General features: G+C 38.6%; 2 protein-coding genes across 2 annotated transcripts; one reads left to right on the top strand and one right to left on the bottom strand.

The window, feature by feature from the left end:
- Positions 1-390: 390 nt before the first annotated feature.
- On the bottom strand, positions 391-25,764 carry LOC105386287 (glutamate receptor ionotropic, kainate 2). Its single transcript, XM_048629560.1, has 19 exons — positions 25,463-25,764; positions 23,091-23,164; positions 22,360-22,515; positions 19,634-19,818; positions 18,976-19,133; positions 18,517-18,658; positions 12,201-12,368; positions 11,453-11,473; positions 10,905-11,057; positions 8,221-8,439; positions 6,942-7,192; positions 6,115-6,294; positions 5,689-5,820; positions 3,743-3,941; positions 2,370-2,601; positions 1,885-2,000; positions 1,212-1,367; positions 911-919; positions 391-837 (listed from the first exon to the last, which is right to left on the bottom strand). Exons 1-19 carry the CDS (start codon positions 25,471-25,473, stop codon positions 685-687), a joined length of 2,715 nt encoding a protein of 904 aa, XP_048485517.1. The 5' UTR covers positions 25,474-25,764; the 3' UTR covers positions 391-684.
- Positions 13,634-15,820, top strand: LOC119691190 (arp2/3 complex-activating protein rickA). The gene is given in 3 exon segments (XM_048629558.1): positions 13,634-13,832; positions 14,108-14,461; positions 14,464-15,820. Coding segments are annotated over 3 exon segments (1,020 nt in total). The 5' UTR covers positions 13,634-13,675; the 3' UTR covers positions 14,973-15,820.

Raw genomic sequence — 25,764 nt, 5'->3', positions numbered from 1 at the left:
TTTACGAATCTTAACATTTCTATGATTGCTTTTAGAGATATAATTCTTTACTAGACAAGATTGTTAAATTAATAACAAGACATTTTGGCAGTATATAGTAGCTATTTCAAAAGTTGTCAAATCAATTTTAAAATGTTAGTGCCATAGGTATGTAAATAACCATCAAACATAATATATTATGTAGTTTTATTCAATAGGGACTCAACATTATGAGCTTTACAATAATTCATTTATAATTATTTCCTAGTAAATTATATTAATTAAATTGATAAAAATATCTAAGTACTACAACATCGTCCCGTATTGGCACTTATTAACAAATTGGCACATTATATACAGTCTGATAAAATAAAATTTATGTACTATATTAGCTTTAACAAATCAGTTAATGGTAACACAAAAAAACTGCTATTTTCGAATCCACTGAAATTATTGTAAGTAAAGTAGGTACGATGAGATATTATGCAGCTATTTACAATAATTTACGTTAAATATAAATTAGCACAACAAGAATCTCCATAGAACAATATCCAAAACAAAACAGTCCCAATTCGCGTTAAATTCAACAGATCACTTACAAAAAGTCATATCGTGAATTTCATCACAAAGTCCATAGATCGATGAGAATTTAGACACGGCAGCGGCCTACACATCGCTCGGTGGCGAGGAGGCGCAACTCGGGCGTTAGTGTAGCTGGCTCTTAGTGTTGAACCCGTAGTGCAGGTAGGGGGAGCCAGCGCCGTCGCGCGCCCCCCCCGCGCCCCCGTTGCTGCCCCCGCTGCTCGGGCACTTCAGTGCAGATCGCAGCTCCGACGCCATCTCGGAACACAACGACGCCTGAACACAAAGGCTCAATAGGTAGAATTGCAAAGGAAATCACAAATTTAGATGGGTATTAGAAAAATTGTACCTCTTCCTTCTGTTGTTGTTGTTTCGTGGTGGCAATGGAAAAAAATATTTAAAGTTTCATTATAATAATGGTATTATAAACATTTATAAATAAAACCTGATGGCTGAGCTTACTGAAAAAAACAATTTCACAATGGCAGCTAACTCTCACTCTAGCATAAATACCAAACATTGTATAAAAACCAAACGAATACCTGATTCAAAAATAAACCTAGAAAAAAAGATAACTTTAGTTCAGAACATTTGTTGACAAAAAAATAATAATAAAAAAAGTTTTTTTTTTAAATATTATAATAACGTACCCGCTCATCAACAGCGACCTTACGCGACTTCCACACGAACTCGCACACGGCGATGACGCAGGCCACGCCCATGCCGCCCATCAGCACCACGAACACGCCGCCCACGTTGGCCAGGCCCAGCTCGTTGGCAGTTGACGAGGATTTCGATGTGTCATCCTGTGATAATGAGACATATCTGTACAGGGGGTTGCAAAAAAGGTAAGCCGAAAGGGGTGACTCAGGGGGTCATTTTGAACAACTGAAAGCTTCCCTAAAATAAAAAAAATTAAATAAACTTTTGTTCTACAAGATTTGAACATTCACAAAAAATACTTTTCTGCAACACTCTGTATAAACAGGTATATGACCATGACATATGGTATATTAAAATGATTTGAAATATAATAAACCATGTCCAGTCTACGCGTCAGTTTATCCTATGGCAATAATCGTTTCGCCCTACTATTAACATTCCAGTCATACGGATTAACGCTAAACGTATTTGATATTGAAACTAAAAGGGATATTATTCAGCTGAAGATCTCTCGATCATTTGACTTTCAAGTGATGTAAATGAACACTGTTTGTAGAGTCTCCTTGCCAAAGCACTTTAGACCTCAACACTCAGGGCTGAAACACGAATCTGCTTTGAGCATACTAATTAAACGCAAATAGGGACTAAAGTTGTTCTTACCCTGCAGGATCCTCCGCCGCGCTTTTCTTTCCACCATTTTGTTTTCAAGATGTGGAGTTTTCCTTCTTCTTGCAGTTTTAATACGGCCCCGCTTATGGCCGTTCGGTACGGAGAGTCTAAGGAAACATGAAAGCAGCTCGGGTTACTGCTAATTAAACGACGAACTTATTGTTGTTAACGTCTTTGAAAATAGGTATTGTTACCTGTGTAAACAGTATGGTTCTGATTAAGAACAAAAGGAATCATCCTGCCTACGTAAAAAGCAAAACAGGGCTCATAAATCTGATACTACTATGAAAATATTTTCTAGTCATTTTCCAACATACATTCGTTTGAGCAAAAAATGCACCTGAAACACTATGTATTTACCGCTGAACAGGCTATTTACCGCTTTCTTTAGAAAGCTTAGGTATTGATCAGAGTGTCAGATCATTGAAAAAGTTAATAAACTTAAACTTTCCACAAAAAAATAAATCAATACTCACTTGGCGGCATAGCGATTCCGTATCCCTTCGAGTCCAACATGCCCCCAACCTGCGTCAGGTCGCAATTCCTTTCAACCACATACTCTATGGTCGTAGACTCCATGAGGTATGCATACGCTCCCTTCCCCCGCATCACCCGCTCCTCGCCCTCCTTGTTGCTGCTGGTGAACACTGACGGTCGGGCTGACTCCATGAAGGACCACATGCGCTGGTAGGTTGAGAAGTTTGAGTCCTGTTAACAATGGAGGGAAATAATTTAATATAGGTGTTTCGAAAAGGGTATACTAAACTAAGGAAACTTTGTTGGTCACGTGACTTTTTACTATGGGAGATATGATAAGTATCATGTTTTTACCCTTTTTGCAACACCCTGTATAATCTTTTATGGGCACTTATATTGTGTTCCAAAAATGATATAGAATTTTGAAAAGGGACTGGTAAAACTAAAATATGGAGTATAAAAATATAGTACAGTTAATTTAGATTCAAAATAAAATAAAAACTACCTATAAGAAACTTTATCTTCGGGGAGTGTTTTACGTCACTACAAGGACGCAACTAAGAAACAACAACCACAATAACTTAGATCCTCGAGTGGGTAGTCATCTAGATAGGCTAGACTGTGAAATGAATACTTTTTTTCTTTTTATAGATTGCTTTGACAAAGATAAGCTCAATGCCAGACAAGGTTGCTTTAAATAGTATTTTATTTTTCTATGTTACATTTAAAAGACGTAGGTATAATTTGTATTATAAAACGAAATTGCTTTTAGTCACAATATACGAGTATATTTAATATTTCATATTATGAACCTTTGATAACATAGAAAATATTATAACTGTATTTACAAGAACATTATTCAGAATTTTCACAAAGTGTATAAGTATACCTAGCTCCACACAAATTGGCTATGTTTGAATGAATGAATAGGTGGTTTGTCGAGTTTGCCAAGGTACAAAAGTACCTATTTACTTATGAAACTGACCGTACGCTGCGTATAAAATGTATCCTATGAAAACTCCGGTATTTACCTATACTTCTAATGCCGCAACGAAAACAACATGGCTAGCTGGGGTACAAAAATCCATGTATGAAGTGTGTCCCCATTATATAATACACTCACGGGCAATAAAAAGGTTCCAATGAGAAAAAACACCAAATTACTCTTTAACGGAAAAGGCTAGCTAAAGGCCTTCTGCAACATTGAAGTACATTTAACAGAGCATCAGGATATTACCAAAAAAATACGTTAAGATTTTGTAAAAAAAATTAATTAAATGTTTGAAAAAATTGGGGTCGTTTGGTGTCGGCATTTTGTGAGTGGAACTATTTCATTGCCCGTGAGTGTAATAACTTTTAAAAATAACCATACCCTGAAGAAAGCCGCCGTAGATCCTCCTTTCAGAGCTCCGTACTTGATCTTGGTCTGCTTGGCCAAGTCTTCAGCACTCTCAATGGGTGAGTCCATGCGCTCTACCGTCAGGAAGGCGGCGAGGTTGGCGGTGTACGAGGAGATCATGATCAGGGTGAAGAACCACCACATACCGGCCACCATCCGGGTGGAGACCGCCCTGGGGGGTGGCAGGCATTAGTGAGGGGACTTTGAAGTTCTGGAGTTATTTGGTAGCGACATGGGGTTGGAGGTCTTAGTGAGGGAACTTTGAAGTTAAGATGTTATTTGGTAGTAGACGACATAAGGTTTCAGCAGACAATACAATTGTGTCGCCATGACACTAGTAGTTCAATAGAATTCATTAGGCAGCTATTGAAGCTCGGCGTCACGCGTCCTTTACTGAAACCTCATGTCTAGGTCATTTTGGTGCAAAAACTTAATGTGGCTGTCCATAACTATTGCGGAGCTGATTTTAAATCAACCAAAGTATGACAAGAGTGTTGGTATATTCCGACATGGTATATAATTTAAATTTGATTGTTTTAAAATTGCTCGCTATACCTCCGATTAAAACCGTCTTTAAAATTGCTTTTAAACTCTTTATTCTGTCACGATAAACATGTACAAAAGAGAAATTAAAAATACGTTCATAAGTGTGATTAAAGAGGGTTTCAACTCTTTTCTAAGTAAAGTGTAGTCGTACTATAATTATTACTTGTGATTAAATTGATTGTGACATGAACGTGACAACTTAAATTCTAAGTGATTTAGTAGCAGAGTTCAACATTATGTTGAGTATTTTAGTTAGGTAATAAAACTAGGAGTAAACTTATAAACTTTATACTCATAGAAAATGTTCATAAATTTCATGGAACGTGTGAAACTGGCGTCAAACTTATCCTACAACAATATCAAACTTTGATGCAGCAAGCTATGGATACTAGGCAAGCAATAGTCATTGAACAGTCTCCAAGTGAATTACTGAAACACTCATCTAGCTAGAGAATCAATCAGCGAATTAAACTACCAAGTCGTTAGCCAACTAGAGAAACCAAGCTAGGTTAAAATTTCCGTCTCGTCTTCATTGAAATAGTGAAACAGTATGGTCGAGCTCTACCAATGCTTGAACACACAAAGGGTCGTAACCACTTCCAAACTAATTAGCCAAAGGTTCTCCGTCAAAACGGCGTAACTGTAACAGAAGGCTACATTTCCCTCCGCAGTTTAAACAATCGAAAACAAACCTACGGCCCGGTCTAATTGGGCCCTTACTTCCTGGAAGTGATCGCACGAGTGGAATTGTAGCCCTCGGTTGTCTCGGACGGGACTTACTTCGGTGCGATATCCGAACCTTGCTGCATCAAGGATCCGATAGTGAACCACAGCGAGTTCAACAGGGTGAACTGGTTCTCCAGAACCGGCGGCTCGTCAATACAGTTCCTCGGACTGTCCCACTCGTACGGACTGAACCTGCGCGCAAACACGCCCGAATCACTCACACAATAGAGGCCATGTCGACAGTCGCTGGGGTTCCTATGCGCACGGAACCCGACACACTCCATCGCATCCGCTGACACAGAGCTTCTTCAACAACCCAATTTGTTCCCGAATAGGCATCGAAATTGATGCTTCCCGATTTTCCATAAATGTTCCACTTCGAGATTTCTATCATTTGACCCGGAAGTTAAATGGAGCAGAGGCAATATACGGTGAGCAGATTAGCTGCTAAAAGTTACATTGTAACGGAAGATTTGCGATGTTTGGCAAAATGCTGCAATTTTATGGCAGTTTTGGATTTTCGTTTTGTATTTTATAGCTGGTATGTCGGCAGAGGGCAAAGAGTGTGTCAGATTCCTTGAATTTAGAACTAGGTATAGAAATAAAAGTTTGGTAGTAGCATTCCTGCAAGTTCTAAATCCTCTTACTTGGGCAAAAAGTCGCAGCTCTGCTGCATTAGGGATCCGATGGCAAACCACAAACAGTTGGCAAGAGAAAAAATGTTGACCATTTTTTCGCCGTCGGCCGATTGCGTCTGGTGCCATTCGTACGGGGTAAACCTATTGGATTCATTCATTTAGATAAAGTTAATATAAGAATGGGAAACTGAAAATAAATACTTGTTAGCACATATTGGATACAGAGGATGAGTCACACAGTTGGGTACCCAAGATTAAAAGAAAAAAACGGTAGTTAGATAACTACCTATAAGTACATAGAAATACAGATAAGTAGGTGTACTTTTTCTCCACTCCAACATCATCCACATGCATTGCCAAAGGGTATTACTATTACGTAATTAAGTATTGCTCTTGCTTATCATCCCCGAACACAATTTACAAAACAACACTTACCGAGCGAGAATGAACAGAAGCACGGAAACCCCCAAGTATGCGGTGGCCATATAAATCCATACGTCCAATGACAATGGAGATAGGAAGGAGAACAGGTTGGGGGGCTGCTTGATGGGCTTGCGGTAGAGGACTGAGATGCCGAGGTTCATGAATGGCATCGTGAAGTCCACTACTTGCTCTCTGGGGGTAGAAAAGGCATGTTTTATTGGCAGTTCAGACTTACAATAAAATTACACATAGGTTCAGTCAGCTGCATAAGTAGCTATACACTTTTGTACCTTATCAATCTGAAACCGCCTATCCATTCATTGAAATATTGACGGTTCATCAGTTTGACAAGGTACAAAAGTATATAACGACTTATGCAGCTGACCGTACGTGTACATACATAGGTATAGTGTGTTAAAATTCAATCATACAGGAAAATTACTAACTCTCTACTTCGTTGTCCTACTTTGTTGTAGTTGTATCGGCTTTGAACTAAGAAGTTAGCGATTAATAATGAACTATCACACAGTTTGATAACTGTTTGCGTTATGTACTCCAGAGCTAACCTCATTAGATTTTTTTTTGCCTATGCTAGACTAATCGTAAATTTATATTTTATTCAACATCATGTAATTGTACTAAGGGAAAAAAACAATGCCTTCTTTAATTCTCTCCTCTTCTTAGAATCAAAGTATAATCTCTCAACAACTGTTAATAATTCAATTCAACCCTCCCAAGTTTCCCAAACCTGTCCCCAATCGCATTGAAACTTGTAATCTGCGATCTGCCTCAATAACTCCTGGCCGAACACCGGCCACAGTCCGTGCTTAAATCATTACCTGTCATAAGTGATGGTGAGATCGGCGATCGCTAGGTCAGCTCTTTGCTCCAACAGTTCTCGTATCATGCCATCCCACTCTCTTGTTTCTCTGTTGTAGGAGCCGTATCGACCGTCGGGTGCTAGTTTGAAGGTGTAGTTGAAGCCGAGGATCTTGGATATCTCGTGGATGAGGTCGATGGCGTATCCTTCGAACTGAGCGTTGCCTGTCAGCTTCTCGCTTGCTTCCTTCCGCATGCAGTAGGGTGAGCTCTGTTGGTTGACAGGAATGATGTAGTTGGTGGGTTTTGAGAGTTGTTTCGCATAATATTCTTTATGTGTGTATCTCTTTAAGGACACTGTGTAGATAAAATAATAGTGTTCAGTTTAGTTTATTGCTAATAATATACAGCTACATGAATACAGCATATGTGTATGATCGATTCACTGAATAGCATTTTAATTTTAATCTGAACTTTAACGAGAGTTTACAAATATATTTTCAAGCTATAAAAAAATGCCTTTTATACATAGTGGAACTCATTGATATTTAGTAGGTACCTAGCCGTTTGAATAAACGCACGGACGAAGTACGGACGGCTTAGTCTGTCCTAGCACTACGTAGAAAAACTACTGATTTGAATTGTTAAACTACCACTCAACATTATCTCGGCTTCCTCCATCCCTTTTATCGAGCCTACGTGAGCATAAAACTTATATCCCCATTCACGGTGTATATTGAAATAGTAGTCGTAAACGTAAAAATAAAAATACAGGGCCTAATTTATCTTTTGTGGCTCACGGGAGAGTAGTAAAATGCTCAGCGTGAATGCCTCTGTCTCTGGAGGGTTACTCTATACTGACGAAAAACGAACTAACTAGAGCTGTCATGCAAACGGCACGTTTAATACAACGAGATAGAGTTTTGGCTCGCACAGCAAAGCTCCAAAACTTAGTTTTTCGTCATATAGAGTGACCCCTCTATGCCTCCTGGTTTTGTTATCGTCTACTCATCTCGTTACTTTTTTTTATAATCCTCCCGTTTGTTCCGTCGGCTCGCGGCTTGCTCTATCTTGTATGAACTAGACAGATGGTAGGGCCGTAATATTCTTGAGGTACGAGCGTATGACGTAAAAGCTACAAAGGGTATTCAGCTTAGCGCTGTATTATGCTGCAGTGTTTAGCTTATAGTATACTTAGAATTTAGGTTTAGCTATCTGTTCATAATCTTCATTGTTATGTTTAATGAAAGTCCTGAAACTTTAGCATAACTAGGTACAATCCAAATAAACAACACTCACCAAAATAGTAGTAACAATCAAGGTCTTGTTCTGCAAAATCTCAACAATCTGCTTCTGGTTTTCCCCGTAAGACCTGGTGTAGTTGACCCCCTCCGAAGAGTTCCAGGTGCCAGCCTTCTGCAGGCCTTCGCGGGTCAGCTCGATGATGTCCAGGGAGAAGTCGCTACGGAACCCCTGGTGGTCGAACTTGATCACGCCGGTCAGACCTTTGATCTCCACCTGGTTGAAGAAGATGAGATGGATTTTGTTAGTGGAAATTAGGGGTGGCCCTATTGAAAATCTGCGCTGTGGCTTTGGCCATCACAATCGATTTTCTTTTATATTTATATTTGTATTGTGCGGATTGTACCCATGTGTACTTATTACATAGTTAATAATGGTAATGTTATATTTGTACTGTTATTGATATGTTACTGTCATAAAAAATATATTTCATTTTGAAAATAATGTAGAGCTAGTTAAACCCAGTCACGAGGATCGTCGGTTCCGAGATTTTCCCAATTTGTTACAGGTAACTCAATAACATTAACACCTAGTTCTTGAGAACTCAAGTTTCAATCAAGATTATAAACTTGCGCAAAGTCTCTAACTTTAGACGGACATAATCTAGGGAGTTGTGCTCTGCCTCAAATGAAATCTTCCTTAAGTTTGCCTAGATAGTTTATTCAGTATTCAGTGAGGATTTGGTATGTGTATTTTGTAAATAATAAAATATGAAAATTATCAAAATCACTTAAAAATAACAAATGAAGTTACAAGATAACTTCCCTATATGGAGGTTCATCTTGGATGAAATATAGTATTCATGCATATCTTTATATTTTTCCTTATTCCACATGGCCTTGGTACGCTTGGAGAGAGCCTATTCTTATCAAATTTTAAAGTTTTTTGGGATCAAAAAAATTACTCTATATATCTAAGAAGGCACAATAACAACATAAAGAGAATATACATAAGAACAAAACTATAGTTACGCCAACCAATAACGCAAGATGGTCTTGCCCTGTCACAACTCAGATACGCTGAAACCAAATGACGCAACTACGCTCAACGCTCAATAGCTGCGGCTGAAATGAACAACAATGTAAGCTTCAGAACTACACAGTTTCTCTACAAGTTTATCCGATAGGCCTTGTTCCACAGACTGTGGCAACCAGTCCTGTACTATTCCCACTGTTAATCCGTTAGCTTTGCAAAGTACAATCTCGTTTATACACTTAATCCTTCTGTTAATTGCCGCTTCCCCATTTATTAATTGCCTTATAAACGTTACTTTGCAACTTAATAGCTTTACTGTGCTCTAGGCTTTCAGCGAATATTTTTGAGCCATCAATTAGGGCGAAATTAAAGGGTTCGTAATGGAATTTTTGTTCCAGTGCAAATTGGTTTGCGGTAGCAAGCTACGATTAATGAGACCGCCTCGGCTGGTTTGTGCTTCTCGGCGCATGCGAAATGGTCAAATTTACATAAACATTAAGGATGTTGAGAAGGCTTTTAAATTTAGAACTGCCAAAATGTTCTTTCTTTATATTCTAGACGAATAAAAAACCCTGGGTACACGAATAGAAACAACTATACTGGAAGCAAAATTTAGAGTAGAAATTAATTCAAAATAGGCAGAAATCGTCCTGTCAGAAACAGGTTTACTTTGTGTTTTGCTTGTTTCCATTATTACTTAGCGCTAGTTACTTATTATTGTATTTCTAGAAATCGTTAACCGGGCTGAGTTATCTTTAGCTCAAATTTCACAATAGTCGGTTAAATCGTAACCAGGGAAGAGTTGATCAATTATACGTCATGTCCATATTAAATTCTTGACAGATGTGTCAAAAGTCAAGCAATAATCCCTGGTTATGCTCTTACCCACAATGGGGAAATTAGCACTTAATACTTGTTTACGGAACAGTCAAACTAGAGAAAATCTTCGTAAAGAAAGATTCAGACGCAGGGAAGAGTTGACCAATTATACGTCATCTCCATATTAAATTCTTGACAGATGTGTCAAAAGTCAAGCAATAATCCCTGGTTATGCTCTTACCCACTATGGGGAAATTAGCACTTAATACTTGTTTACGGAACAGTCAAACTAGAGAAAATCTTCGTAAAGAAAGATTCAGACGCAGTCTGTGGTTGTGTTCCAGACGAATATGAGGTACAGTTGATACGTCACTCGATCAAACACCTTGTATGTACCCCAGAGTGACCTCGGTTAAAAACAAAACACTCACGATCTTCATATAGTTGATGAGGCTGTATCCGTGAGGCCACGTGTCCTCGGCCTCGCAGGACAGCGGGCGCACGTCGATCTGCTGCGACGTGTCCAGGTCGTGGAGCGCCTTCAAACGAACGAAGCGAACGCAACGAAGCGAACAGATGCACCGCGTCGTACATCAACGCCGTCGTACATAACCTAACCTAACCTAACTTAAACTTACCAACGTAAAAAACCCACGACATTCAACACTAAAAGTAGTATAACTTTTGAACGGCTTAGCCGATTTTGATTAAATATGGCTAAGATCACTCGGGGTAACATTAGCTATGTCACAAAAGAAACAAATCGAAAATAGTGTGAATCGTTTGGGAGCTACGCTTCCACACACAGATACACAAACAAGTTAAACTTATAACACCCCTCTTCCCTCACCCCTATTTTAGTCGGAGGTTAAAAACAAAACACTCACGATCTTCATATAGTTGATGAGGCTGTATCCGTGAGGCCACGTGTCCTCGGCCTCGCAGGACAGCGGGCGCACGTCGATCTGCTGCGACGTGTCCAGGTCGTGGAGCGCCTTCGCGAACAGGTGCACCGCGTCGTACATTAGCGCTGTCTCTGTCTGTGGGACGAAGCGTCGTGAGAGAGAGAGAGAGAGAAATCATCATAATCATCATCATAACCCATGACGTCCTCACTGCTGGGGCACGGGTCTCCTTCCAATGAAGGAAGGGTTTTAGGAAAAAGAGAGATACATGGAGAGAAACAAAGTTTTTTTAAAATATAGTGCGTGGTATTACGAACAGAGCTGACTCTAAATAAGGAAAAGGCTAGGAAGAAGAAGAAAGAATAAATAAATAACATAGGTAAATATTTTTTTCCTTGTTAAATGAAATCAGTTAAATAAACTACTCCTAATTCGGAAAGGGCCTTTTCGTAAAGTGAGGGTTTCATGGAAAGTTTTCAGTGGATAAAAAAGCTGGCCCTTAGGTACTAAAATAATGTCTCTTTGCTTACCTTTATAAACGTCATATTTTCCTGCAACAAAAAATTTACTCTTAGATTTTAGGTATTAAAAGAGTTTACGCCCTCCATCTCTTTCCACTAATTGAGCTATTCCAGTCGTCAGTTTCACTCCGAGTTATGGTACGTAATAATAATAATAATGTTTCAAGTAATTACTCCAAAACAACTTCCATAATCTCAGTACAACTTCAGTAATACTAATGTTGTCCCAGAAATTGCCTGTACAGATGTGTGACCCAGTTGCCATGTTTACCCTCGTGTTGAGGCCAGAGGAAGCAGCTCTACGGAAATGAATCCTAACTGGTAATTTAACACGTTTACTCCAGCATTTATGCCATTTATGTATTATGTAGATGCTTGAGTGCGATAACGCTAACTTTGCCATAGAATCCATTAATGTCAACAACAAAAAAATTGATATCAAAATTATTCTTTGTCATTTCTGACACCAAGTTAATGCACAGTGCACAGTATAAATCATGGTCATCATAATCATTGGCCACAACATCTTGAGCAGCGTCATGCAGTGCATTGGGAAGAGGTTTGTGCGCTGTTGGAGTGATGTTTATGAGCTATGTCTTCTTCTTTTTTTTCATTAATATAGGGATAACTACCCAATGCATCTATTTAATAACTTTTATTAAATATAGCAAGGTGAGTCAGGTGAGATTTCATAATGGTTATCTTATAAATCCATAGTAATGAATTGGATTGTTATAAAATGTGTATGTTCACTTACCTTGGCAGATGTATGGGCGAGCTGTAGTTTCCGTCCTTTTCTCGCTTCATCGTACACCCAATCTCTTATCACCCTCTGCACGTCAGTCCGCTCTGGGTCCAACAGCCGTAGAGCTGTTATGTTGGTACCGCCGTACTTGAACTCTTCTAAGTCTACGCTATGGAGATCCTGGTGAAAAAGAGGTTTAGAGTGAAGTGTAAGGCCATAACTTCCGTTTGAAAGCATTTTTCCCAAAACTACCACGTTTCACGCACTTGTTATGCTAAATCCATGCTAAATCAAATTTTTAGAACCTCCCAATATCCAGTAGGTACCTAGAATGTAGAATTCAATGTAAAACACGCTAAAGACGACTGTTTCTAGCTGAAATTACATTAACTTCTACTTGTGTTCTAGGTGTGCCTACATAATCGATTTTTAATTTCAAGTTTATTAATGATTATAATTGAATATATTTTGCTTATAAAGTTTACATTGAATAATAAGTAAAACAATGTAACTGGAAATTCCAACAGGATTAAAGATTAAGAATAGCGGAACAAACTCCCTACTTTAATTTTAATATAACAGTTCCAAGAAAAACGTTTGGGAAATCCTTTTGTGAAAGTTACAGAGTTCAACTTATTACTGAAAGAGTTTCTTGGAATATTTTACTCGGCTTCTTAAACGTCAGCAATTTGTTTATTTTTTTGAACGTCTTTTAAATTACGCTGGTAATATATCTGGATATTTTAAATGGGCAGTTAATGTAATTACACAAATTAACTAGCTTGGAATGGATTTAGCACTTAGGCTGCGTCCCCAGTAGGCAAAGGCGCGCTTATCTCTGCATATAGGCTCGCATCCACCTTTCGGCAACTTACGCGACGGACGCATCGCATTCAGTATTCTTTGCACTTATAGAAATATTCTTTATTAGTATTCTTTTCTGTAGAAATTCACACAGGTGCGTCCACATCATCGGCATTGTCGACGCCGTTTCACCATACATTTGTAACAATCCGTTTGGTGCGATGCGTACGATACCGATAGGTGGAGTCTTACCTAACAGCGTATATTTAAAACCAATGTCACTAACTCACTCGGCAGCAAACAGTTTGCGAACAGCCTTATGTCTACCAGTTCTATTACTTAGCTCACGCTTCTAGTGCCAAATTATACTTCGTTTCTCTCTCGAAGATGATTACGATATTACATGCAGCACGCGAGATGATGCTATCCTAATCACACTTTTAAAGCCCTAAAAATAGTTTTATTTTTAGCACTAACAAATTTGTGCCTGTGTAGCAGGGCCTTATATTTGTCTATGGCCCTCACCATTTCCGTTGTCTATGGTGCCGCCGTTTTGTTCGCCATTACTCGATTTTGTGTTATCCGAGTCACGTCGCACAAGGAAAATTAATAATTAAAAAAGCTAGATAAGAATGGGGAAAAGAAAAAGAAGTAAAAATGAAAGTGAATTACTGGAAAAGGTAATGAAAAAAGTGAAGAAACTTGTCAGGAAGAAAAGAAGAATTTCCTCCTCGTCGTCGGATGGATGTGAGACACCTTCACAAGGTGTGTGTCTATCTCCTGCGCAATCGCCAGCAAGCATGAATCTCTGTGATTATGTCCCTGATGAAGGCAATGAAGGTAAGTTTCAAGTGCATATCGGGTCCAGATGTTAAATACAAATTGTGAAATCTTCTTGTTAGAACTTGGTTAGAACACGTGGTTGACTGATCTTTCCTTCATAATATCTCGACGTTTATCGTGTGTAGATATATGGATTTCATGTCATGATAACCATGTATAATGAGCGTAATAAAATAACGCAAATAGGTATTTTCTTTCCCGGCGTATATCGCGTGTGGAAAAGTTAACCTACAAATGTGAAACTGACCGGTTGTTTTTCTGTACAATTACAGATGTTACCACAGCTACCGAAAATGTGAATCTGGTTACGGAAGAAGAAAATAGCCAGCTGGACCCCGAGGTGCTGGAGTTACTTGGCTCTGACCCCACTCAAATTAAGGAATTCGGTGACGACTTGCACAAGGAAGTCGCAAATAGATGGAAGCACATTCTGCTAAACGGGCTCACAAAGGAGGAGAAATCAGAGTTATCTAAACATTACTTACCAGCAGAAAACTGTGCATTTATCAGGCCACCTAAACTCAACCCAGAGGTGAAGTCGGCGCTACATGACCTTAATATAAAGAAGGATGCCTACTCTGAGAAGAAACAAGATGTCATGGCTAGTTGCCTCTCAGCAATTGGAAAGCTTTAAATATGACACTAACAGAGAGGCATAGTGATCCAGAACTTATAAAAATTCTAAGTGATGCCGGCCGCCTATTATGTGATATCCATCACAGGGAGTCTGTATCGAGGCGGTTTGCCATTATCAATGCTGTTAACAAATCTAAAAGAGACACTATAAAGAACACTAAAATAGACCATAACCTATTTGGGTCCAACCTGACTGAACACCTGAAGACTTCAAAGGCCATATCTGTATCAGCTTCCGAGTTGAGATACAATTCTAGCAACCATCAACATCGTGCACAGCTGAACACTACCATGCCTCGTAGCCAACCAGCTTTAAACGTACGGGGGGCACCTCGGGCACCAGTCGCCGAGCCGCGAGCGTACCCCCGCCAGCCTCGGCGACCACCGCCACCGCCGCCGCCAGCGCCCGCGCAGTGGGAATACCGCCGTGCGCCGCCGCCGCCGCCGCAGGTGACTCGTCCACGGAACTACAGCCGCCCACCGCAGAACCGACGCCGTTAAATACTCTATCACAGGTACACAAACCTATACCTACTGCAGGCAGGCTCCAGTATTACATTAATGAATGGATTAATATTACCAATGACACAACTATCCTGTCTTGGGTTAAGGGATACCAAATACCATTTGATAATGAACCATATCAAACAGTTTCAAGTCAAAGTAAATGTTATAGTACCGAAGAGACTCTAATTATCAATGACTGTATTAATGACCTGTTAGAGTCGGGTTTCATATCTCCATGTAGTACATGCGAAAATCAATTTATTTCACCAATTTTCACAGTACCCAAGTCTAATGGAAAGCATAGGTTTATCTTAAATTTAAAGGAACTTAATAAATTCATTAATCCCACCCATTTTAAAATGGAAGACTATCGCACAGCTCTAAAGCTTATTGATTTTAACTCTTACATGGCAACCCTAGATTTAAAGGATGCATATTTTTTACTGCCCATCTCTCCAAGTGATAGAGTTTATCTTCGTTTTACCTGGAAAGGTGAATTGTTTGAATTTAATGTCCTACCCTTTGGTCTCTGTACAGCCCCATATGTATTTACCAAATTATTAAGGCCCGTCTTACACTACTTACGTTCATTAGGATACCTGTCTGTCAATTTCTTGGACGATTTTATGCTTATTGGAAACACATTCAAAGACTGTCTTGACAATTTAAAAACAACCAGAGATATACTTTTAAAACTAGGTTTTTTGATTAATGAGGAAAAAAGCCAGACATACCCCAGGAAAGAATGTACCTTCCTAGGCTTCATATTTAATTCGGTTAACATGTGCATATCGTTGCCAGAGGAAAAGAAAAGTCGTATTAAAGCTCAAGCAACAAAATTTTTAAATATTAAAAAATGCTCGGTCAGGGAGTTTGCTAAGTTTTTAGGCTTGTTAACATCAGCATGCCCAGCTGTTAAGTATGGCTGGGTGTACACTAAACAATTTGAGAGAGAAAAGTTTGTAGCTCTCAAATACTCAAATAATTACAACAAAGCAATGGTTTTGCCTGCGCATTTAAATAATGATTTAATTTGGTGGAGAGACAATACTGATTCTTCATATTGCTCATTTCAAACAAATAACTATGATATTGTAATATTTAGTGATGCTTCAACGACAGGCTGGGGCGCTGTCTGTAATGATAAAACAGCTCATGGGCACTGGAACGGTTCCCAATTATCACAGCACATCAACACCTTAGAATTGCTAGCAGCATTTTATGGACTTAAAATCTTTGCATCACACCTTAATAATTCCAATATCCTGTTAAGAATAGATAATACCACAGCTATTGCCTATATCAATAGAATGGGTGGAGTACAGTTCCCACATTTAAACAATATTGCACGGGATATATGGCAATGGTGTGAGGTGCGCAATATTAATATATTTGCATCATACATACAGTCTAGTAACAACAAGGAAGCTGATTTTGAATCTCGTCAGGCAATTAATATAGACACGGAGTGGGAATTGGCTGACTATGCTTTTAACCAGTTGACAGTTGCATTTGGTACCCCTGAATTTGACCTGTTTGCTAGTATTCAAAATCACAAATGTATTAGATATGCATCATGGAAATTAGATCCGAACTCAGAAATAGTTGATGCTTTCACATTTAACTGGGAGGGATTAAGATTTTATGCTTTCCCACCCTTCAGCTTAATTTCTAAAGTTCTACATAAGATAAAATTCGATAAAGCAGAAGGAGTTTTAGTTGTGCCACTTTGGCCAACTCAATCATGGTTCCCAGTTTGGTCAAAGTTACTCATATCAGAAGTTTTATACTTCAAGCCTAATAAAAATTTGCTATTTTCCCCTTTCAGGGAGTCACATCCGCTCCATGCATAGCTAACCCTGATGGCCGGGAGATTATCAGGCAGGCACTGATGAAGCGTGGGATCCCCATCACCTCACTTAACATTATGATGGCTTCATTTTCTCACAATACACTGAAGCAATACAATGCGTCACTCAAAGCGTGGTGGGCATATTGCAGTATTAAAGGTATAGATTATTGCAATTCCAATACTAGCCAAGTAATAGAATATCTGACAGAAAAATTTAATTCTGGAGCTAATTATAGTACACTTAATAGCCACCGCTCAGCACTGTCAATTTTATTAGGCCAGGAGGTCACCTGTAATGAATCCGTAAAGAGATTTTTTAAGGGCGTTTATCGTTTAAAACCACCAGCGCCAAAATACAATAACACTTGGAACCCTAATGTAGTATTAACCTATATTACTAATAATTTACCCAATGATTCAATCTCAATTAAAGATTTATCACATAAAACAATTACTTTGCTGGCTTTAGCATCCGCACAAAGAATGCAAACATTAAGTTTGATTAAAATTGATAATATTACATTTGATTTAGATAAAATTATTATTAAAATTGATGACTTAATTAAAACATCTAAACCAGGATCGTCTCAACCATTGATTATGTTGCCATACATTAAAGAAAACCCAACAGTTTGCCCAGCCCTTTGCCTTAAATCATACATGGATAGGACAGCTCATTTAAGACTCCAAGAAAAATATCTTTTTATTAGCTATCAGAAGCCTCACAAAAGAGTTGTTACCCAAACACTATCCCACTGGGTCAAATTTATGTTACAGAAGAGTGGCATAGACGTTAAAGTCTATGGCTCTCATAGTACTCGCCATGCGTCTACATCAGCAGCTCATAGAGCTGGGGTCAACTTAGAAGTAATTCGGAAAGCCGCAGGCTGGACTAAGGATTCCAAGGTATTCTTAAGATACTATAATAAAGACGTTTGTAACTCAACAGACACTGATTTTGTTTTTTATTTTGTTCTGATTTTAACATTCTCCATAGAACATGTTGATTTTGGATTTATATGAGTAAGTAGGTAATTAAGTACTTATTGTGGTACATAATTTGAATATGTTAAGTAATAGACTTAAGTTTATTTTAACTTTTATAACATTTATCGATTGAATTCTCACTATGAGAAGATGTTAAGTTTAATTAATATAAGCTATGTTAAATTGAATGAATAATAATTTTTTGGATAATTGTTGATTATTCATGTGTTTATTTTTATTTTATTTTTCGATGCTCTGAACATCTGCATGTAATATCGTAATCATCTTCGAGAGAGAAACGAAGTATAATTAAGAATCAAACGAACTTACCTTGTGAAGTTTGATGTCTAATTATACGAGTCTCTCGAACGAAGATGATTACAATCCCGCCCTGCCCTATTAGGTACCCAATGCTTAAAAAATAAAATAAAAAGTTGCTCTGAAATAATGGCGAACAAAACGGCGGCACCATAGACAACGGAAATGGTGAGGGCCATAGACAAATATAAGGCCCTGCTACACAGGCACAAATTTGTTAGTGCTAAAAATAAAACTATTTTTAGGGCTTTAAAAGTGTGATTAGGATAGTATCATCTCGCGTGCTGCATGTAATATCGTAATCATCTTCGTTCGAGAGACTCGTATAATTAGACATCAAACTTCACAAGGTAAGTTCGTTTGATTCTTAATTATTCTTACCAATGACGTGATGAGGTAGCTGTGGTAGTCAGACATCATGCCGATCTGCTGCGCCTGTTGCAACACGTCGCGTATCCTGTCCGTGGCACAGTCCAGCACTATGTGGGACTCCGCTGAATTCTTGATCTGTTTCAGTAATGGCCTGAAACAATATATTTTGGTACTAGGATGGAAATAAGGGCCGAGAAGAATAATTAAAGGCAAATCGTTTACCATTCGCTTACATTCAATGCAGCTTTAATTATATCAAGAAATAAAGGACAGTATATTTTAAATACATTTCAAAGTTTAGGTATAACGCAAACATCATAACACCCCCACCTTTTACGTGCTTAAATATATAACAAAATTTTCTTATTTACATCATGTGCTAAGATAAATGTGTGGTAACCGGATATTCCTAGGCCTAGCCATCAAATTGGATAGTTAATTAGAAACTAGAGTCATATAATTGCTCACCTGTAGTCATGTGAATCAGGTAGTTGTCTCACGGAGACGGGCAGTTCCGAGGGTCCATGTGCCTTCAGCAGTTCCTGAAGCCTCACGAGCCCATCGCTGTTCTCGTAAACTATCGTAAATGACTTCCAGCCCCAAGCCCTCACCAAATCCACGTAAGCCTAGAAAAAGAGCCACTTTGAATATGAAGCGATATAGCTGAAACGGTCAGGTAAGCCAGTATACCTACTTTATATCATTTTACGGAATCATTTTAAGGGATTCCAAGAATACATGATTACATTCTAGGGAACCTTTTGCACAAAATTATGACGACGTAAAACGCCAATTTATACAAAAGGCACCTAAGCGCGAAAACCTACGTTTTTCACTTACTCAATTCAGCGAATATTTCGAGACAATAACGTAACAGTTTCCGCTACATTCTCTGCTGGTTTTACGTTTCGAGCTTCAACCTGAACTAACTTATTATTCTTTCATCATAAAGTTCAAAATAGCGTATGGTGGAGAGGAACAGAGGGGTCACTCTATTATGATAATAAACGATGTTTCCAGAAGCCACGACTCTATCTCCCTGTGATAGCCGATTGCACGTCAGTCCCATTTTTTGTCAGTATAGAGTAATCTTCCAGCATTATCCTAGAATATTCTATGCACTTACTCGGCTCAACGCTGCCGGATGTGGGTACAGGTTCACCAGACAGGATTCCCTCCTCGTGCGGTAGTCCCAGCGAGTCTCCAGGTGAGGGAGCTCCATGGTGTCGCAGATGGACTGCACGTGCGCCGCGGCCGGCGCCGACTGCGGCCCGAAGATGGCTGCTACCCCGCTTCGGAGTAGGTGACATACTGGGAGAAACATTGTGTTTTTATATACTATTCGTGCGAATTAACTGTGCACCTGGCCAACAAGAACCAGTGGTCACGCCGGGTACGTCAAAGCTAGTTAATATGACATCTGGCCACTTTTGTCAGTCAGGTGCACAGTAGTAGAAGTGCTTTCTTAGGTAATTTGTGGTCGTAGCACGCTACGAAACTCGTAGGTAGTTAATAAGACGGTTTATATTAGCCAAATTAAAGACAATATAAGAAAAAGGGTACAGCAATATGCCTAGTTTGCATAATATAAAAAAATGGAATCAGCAATGATACTTTTGAAAGTGTTATACTATATATAGGTAATTTTTTTAAACGTATTATAGATTTTAACAATTACCTATTTGTTAAAATCTATAATACGTTTAAAAAAATCGAAATTATCTTTGTTAGATTTGAGTTATGTGTCTTTAAGCAGATATCAAGATTCACATTGATACAAGATAGACTATGATCCAATACGACACGGGTTCAACAACCTGCGGCATATTCTAATCACGCAACATCACCGCCAACATAATTGATTCAATGTGTCTGTCCTGAAAGCACGAGTAAGCAAACGTACCCACCTGTACAAGATTACGTGTCAAACATAGAGACGTTTCCCATTTGGCAGGTTATTGTTCTGGGAAAATGTATTAACCGTACTTAGATGTTACGGCGACCTACATCATCGTAAGTTAATACTTAGTATGATTCCACATTAAGCCGGCGTTTCCAACCTTATAAGTAATTACTGGCGTCGGTAGCCCTGCAGATAGGCGGTTTTGATGAGCGGATAAGACGATGGGAGGGAGTGTAATAATTTTGCATGTTGTAGTATCAGACTTCCGAGAGTGTGGACTGAATGAGGATATGACAGAGGATAGGGTAAAATGGCGTGACATGAAGCACAAAGCCGACCCTGAATAAGAGAAAGGCCAGGAAGAAGAAGAAGAAGTATCAGACTTCCGTTATTTCACACTCGCTTCAAGCTCATCTTACAGTTTGTATGTGGAAAGTTTTTTTTTTATCCAGCTTAATTGGGAAAGACGGAGTCTTTGAATATGACTTGTGACGTGGACGTATAATAGCATCGCTTTATAAAACAAAGCTGATATTCTGAGCCATACTACGTAAAAACGGCTCACTATATCGACTTTATGTCACTATATATATATATATACGATTTTACTCTTTATGAAGCTTCTCATTCTTGTATCAATATATTATTATATGTTTTAACTTGACCGCGACTGTATGTTTAGTAAATAATCCTGGTTCCAGCCACAATATTGCGAGTCCTTGCAACGCATCTCACTTGTATGGTTTGATTGAAGACCGCAGACTGAGTAGGGTAAGTCGTATAATGTTTCCTCCTTGCTGTCCTTGGTATTTCATATTTCCTTATTGCTTGATGATAATTAATGCGCTTTTCCAACCAGTCAGGAAAATAAGTCAACATCGTGAATATATTTTTGATATTAGTTGTTGTATAAATATATTTTTTGGAACCCTGATCACTTTGTTGTCCGTCTGTCTGTAAATACTTTTCTAGTGAATTCATAACAATATTTACACAATAACTACGAAGCTACTTTACCAACAAAATAATCCTGCCGAAGTGAGACCCAAAATAAATATGTATAAGCAGGTACCTATATATCTACGCGACACAAATAAGCAGCAATATCATAATAAAAGAATAACAACTAAATTTGTCACACTCTCGCTTAGTAAAACACGCGATATCACTCAACTAAGCCCGTCGAGTCTAAGCACATTACGTTCCTCACACAAAGGAGACCTAGACGGATAACAACCCAACAATAACACCTTTATATTCATGTGTTTTTTTTATCCGACGCGAAGATCTAGGCCTTACACAGAGATCTCTAAGTACGTGTTAGGTTCTTAGTACTAGTATTGTTAGAATAAGTCGCGGATTATCTTACTGTAAACATTGGAAATGGAACGGTCAGCTCTCAAGTACGAGCTTTAAGTAATTTATTTTCTTTTCGCATTGCATAATACATTAAAATAGCGCTGATGCCTGAAAAACAGGTCTTTGGCCTAGTTCAGGCACAGAGGCATAATGTAATTAGTAATAAGCTTATTTTATGAATAAACATATTTATTATAATTACCAACCTATATCCTTAAAGCAAGGATAAACAAGACGATAGAATATAATTATTATAATTTCCAGCAATCAAAAAAGATTCTAGCTCAGAACCACCAGATTTTTCAGGAAACTTTTTATGCACCTTTTATAGCAGCCACAATATATTATCCCTTACATTATCTAAGGGATGTTTATTTATAAGCAGTTCGATAAACGGATAGGTATAAGTATGCTCTAAAATAATTGGTTTTACCATAGAACAAGGGCTAATTTTACACAGAAAATGTTATGTCTAATACAGACAAATTATTCACCAGAAAACTCTTATTGGACCATTGAAACATCAGCCCTTAAACGTTTTTTTTTTCCTGTAGCCAATCACAGACCACAGATAAGCTAAAACTCCTCACCTCTCTTGGACGCGTGGAAGCTGTCCTGTGCCGATATCGTCTCGACCTGTGCCAGAAGCTTGGCGCGCGGCAGAATAGCCCTGTCCGCGTTCACGCGTTCTACCGCGTACCGGAACGCCACTTCTTGCTTGTCATCTTCGGGGTGGAATAGCCCACCTGATTGGAAGAAGTTAAACTGTAGTTGGTGTCTGCTGCCGCTGCACGGGTTTGTTATCGACGAAGATAAACGTCACTTTAGCGTGATTCAACATAAATACAGCGCAATGATTGATGGAACGCGATTAAATAGAGTTTATCGACGTCGATAACAAACCTGAACAGCCGCAGGGATGTTAAACAAGTATGATAGTTTATTTAAGTTATGTGAGGAGGAGCTCATGACTTTTGCAAATGAATAAAAACTTTGTGTAACTTATAAAGATTAAATCGTCTTATTTATATTTGAGTGAGCTTTCGGTGTGCATACACACTCATTAAATTGACGCTTAAAATTGGGACCTTGATGAAAAATTTTTTTATAAATTAGGTATGAGAATATTTTTCTAAACATCTAAAAGACTTGAGATAGCTTTCAGAATTTAAATAAACATTAAAGTAGACTCCAGCAAGCGAGACTAGCTTTTTTAACTCGCTAAGCTTACGGAATTTTATAATGCAATCTGCATATTCATTGCAGACTGCAAACACAATGTCCTGAGATAACGGGATGTAGTTATAAATAGAGCACATACCTATTCTTATCGTATCCGGCAGAGCGGAAAGATGTCCGAAGAACAAAATAAGGAAGAACGCCCACTCGCCCATCCTGCAACAAAGTACGCCATCTTTAAAAACTTTTACAATATCGCCAAGTTTCTATTATTTGCCCCATCAATGGTTCAAAGTAAAGCGGAGTGGAGCAACTATTCGCCGCTCTTCTTTGTTTAAAACGTAACAGATTAATATTAGAGTCGGTGACTCGGTTACATTTTCTAAGTTCGCTTTGTTGTTGAAAATAGAATTCCGTTCCGATCTACAAAAAGGTAATTTGGGAACCTGTACAGATTTTCCAGTAGTTTTCAAAATACTTTGCTAAATGAAGGTTTCTAATTTTATAATAATACCAAGTGATTTATCACACCAATCATCGCCAAAAATAACCACTTTCTCAAACTTCAAAATACATAAAAAAACTCTCCGTCGGCGTCGCCTTCCGAACAAAACCTTTATTCGTGATAGCTTTGACTCAGCCCTCGTTAAGGACTCCAGAGAGGCGAAGTTAGCAGGCGGTTGCAGGGGTGGCTTTAGTTGCAGAATACGCAGCAATTGCTTTTCACGAACACAAGATCTGTTCTGTAGTGGAGACCGCGACCGGGCAAATGAAGTGTAGGACGCCCTCCGGTTAGATGGGGTGACGACTTGCGAAAGGTACGTCGTGCCGGTAATGATTGCATACGGAAAGCTATACGCATCCAGTGGCGTGCTTTAGGAGAAGCCTACGTGTAGTGAAATGATTAGGCTAATGATGAACGCAAGATGATTAAGAAAACTAGACATGTATTGCAAAAGCGGAGTAGCCGCAAGGCGGTGGCCCAGGGTCTCGTTCTTGCCAACTTTTGGAGCATTACTGTGGCAATTATGTGTGTAACTTTTGGAGCCTGTGGCAACTAAGTGCAAATTATGGATCAACATCATCCGAATTCGCGGGAGACTCCAAGAAACGACATAACACTCTGATGACAAAAAATATAGGTAAATCTACTCTCTTACCTGTTGTGGTTAAAATCGGAACGCGCAATTATGAAATGCAAAGAACTAAGACCAGAATCTACCACTTACTACCTAGTCAGTTTGCCGGAAACTTTGAAAGTCAAGAGAGCTATTTAAATGCTCTTAGTTATAAGGTGCAATAATTATTTATAGTTCGCTATGCATATTTTTGGCAGTCATGATAAAATGAAACATAACCTCATATAAATACATAGAATCCATTGTAATATTGTAGTCTATAAATACTCGTAAATTTGTTTTACCACAGTTTGGCAGTTAATTAGAATAAAACAATACTCGTAAATGTTAATTGGCTAAGAAGGGATGATGATTTGATTAATTTTATCTGTTCATATTTTAATGTAAACTATAACTAAGGGTGGCTTGCACAACAAAGTTACTCAAAATTAAATTGTTTGTCTCTAGCTCTGACAGTATAATGTCAGAGCAAGAGGTCATAGATTTAATTTTGATTAACTTTGTTATGCAAGTCACCCTAAATCTACATTCTGAATGACAAGTATAATATCTGAAAAATACCTTTACTGATAGAAAAGAACTAGCGCACTAGCAGAAACTACGATGAGGCAAAAGTACGCGTGAAGTGAGTGGAACGCCCCTTGACTCATCTGGACAACAGCCTTGGACAAGAAGCCGGTAGTGGCTGGAGAAGGGCTGCCGATGACAGAGTGTTGTACCACTCTCTGCGAGTACCAGACGAATCAAAGTTGCTTCTCCTGGTTCAGTGATTGACTGGTATACTGATGAAATGAGAGCCGATTCTGAAAACACTAATTTTTATTCTAGCATTTTAGAATCGATACCAATATCTATAAAATATTTACAGTCTATTCTGAAACTGTCATTATTACTTAAAGCCAGGTATGTTTATAACCTTAAATTTCATGGGGAAAAGATTTTAAATATGTACATCTCTATAATTATCTTAAGGTGTAGGTACTCATTATCATTTCAAAATCGTAAGTACTCATTTGACCAACAGAATATTTGGTTCATGGATTAACGGAAGCCTTATAAATGCACTCAATAACACCGAGAAAGTATGCGTGAACCGCGGAGCTAAGTAGTTACAGTTTCATGCGTTTATTACTCTTAGCATTAGAAGATACATTTCTATATTTTAATGTATGTATGAATATTTGATTACAGCTCTTAAAAGGTATTTAACTTAATAATTGAACTTGAATTTATCAGTTACTTTTCCTTCAGCATCCCAGAGCCCTACTGAAGTATTCCCAACGGAATATTGCAAGCTAATTAACATACTCTCCTCATGAAACTTAACGACAGTCTGACTAATTGATATAAATTACGTATACTACTCAAAACGTACCTGAAAATCATTCACAGCTCACGCACACACATCTAGAGCACTCATTATCACACAAACATCACTCCATACGCACAGAACTTAATGAAAATCACATGGTGTATTTGTGGCTGGCCGTTAACAATGGCTCGGTTTTAAAAACAAGGGTTCTAAATTCAATTTTGGCACAAAAAGTTGTCGTATCGATTTGTGTTTTTGAATTTGGAATGCGGGTGGGGGCGCGACGGCGGCCGCTCGCGGGCTCGGCGACATACAGCCTGAGCCGAGCGGGGAAGGCTTTGGGTGATCGGGAGCGCGCATGCGTC

This window comes from Plutella xylostella, chromosome 23 (assembly GCF_932276165.1).
Source record: "Plutella xylostella chromosome 23, ilPluXylo3.1, whole genome shotgun sequence".
In the NCBI taxonomy this organism is placed as follows: Eukaryota; Metazoa; Arthropoda; class Insecta; order Lepidoptera; family Plutellidae; genus Plutella; species Plutella xylostella.
Note: the sequence above shows the minus strand (reverse complement) of the source record. Positions and strands in the feature narration are given on the sequence as shown.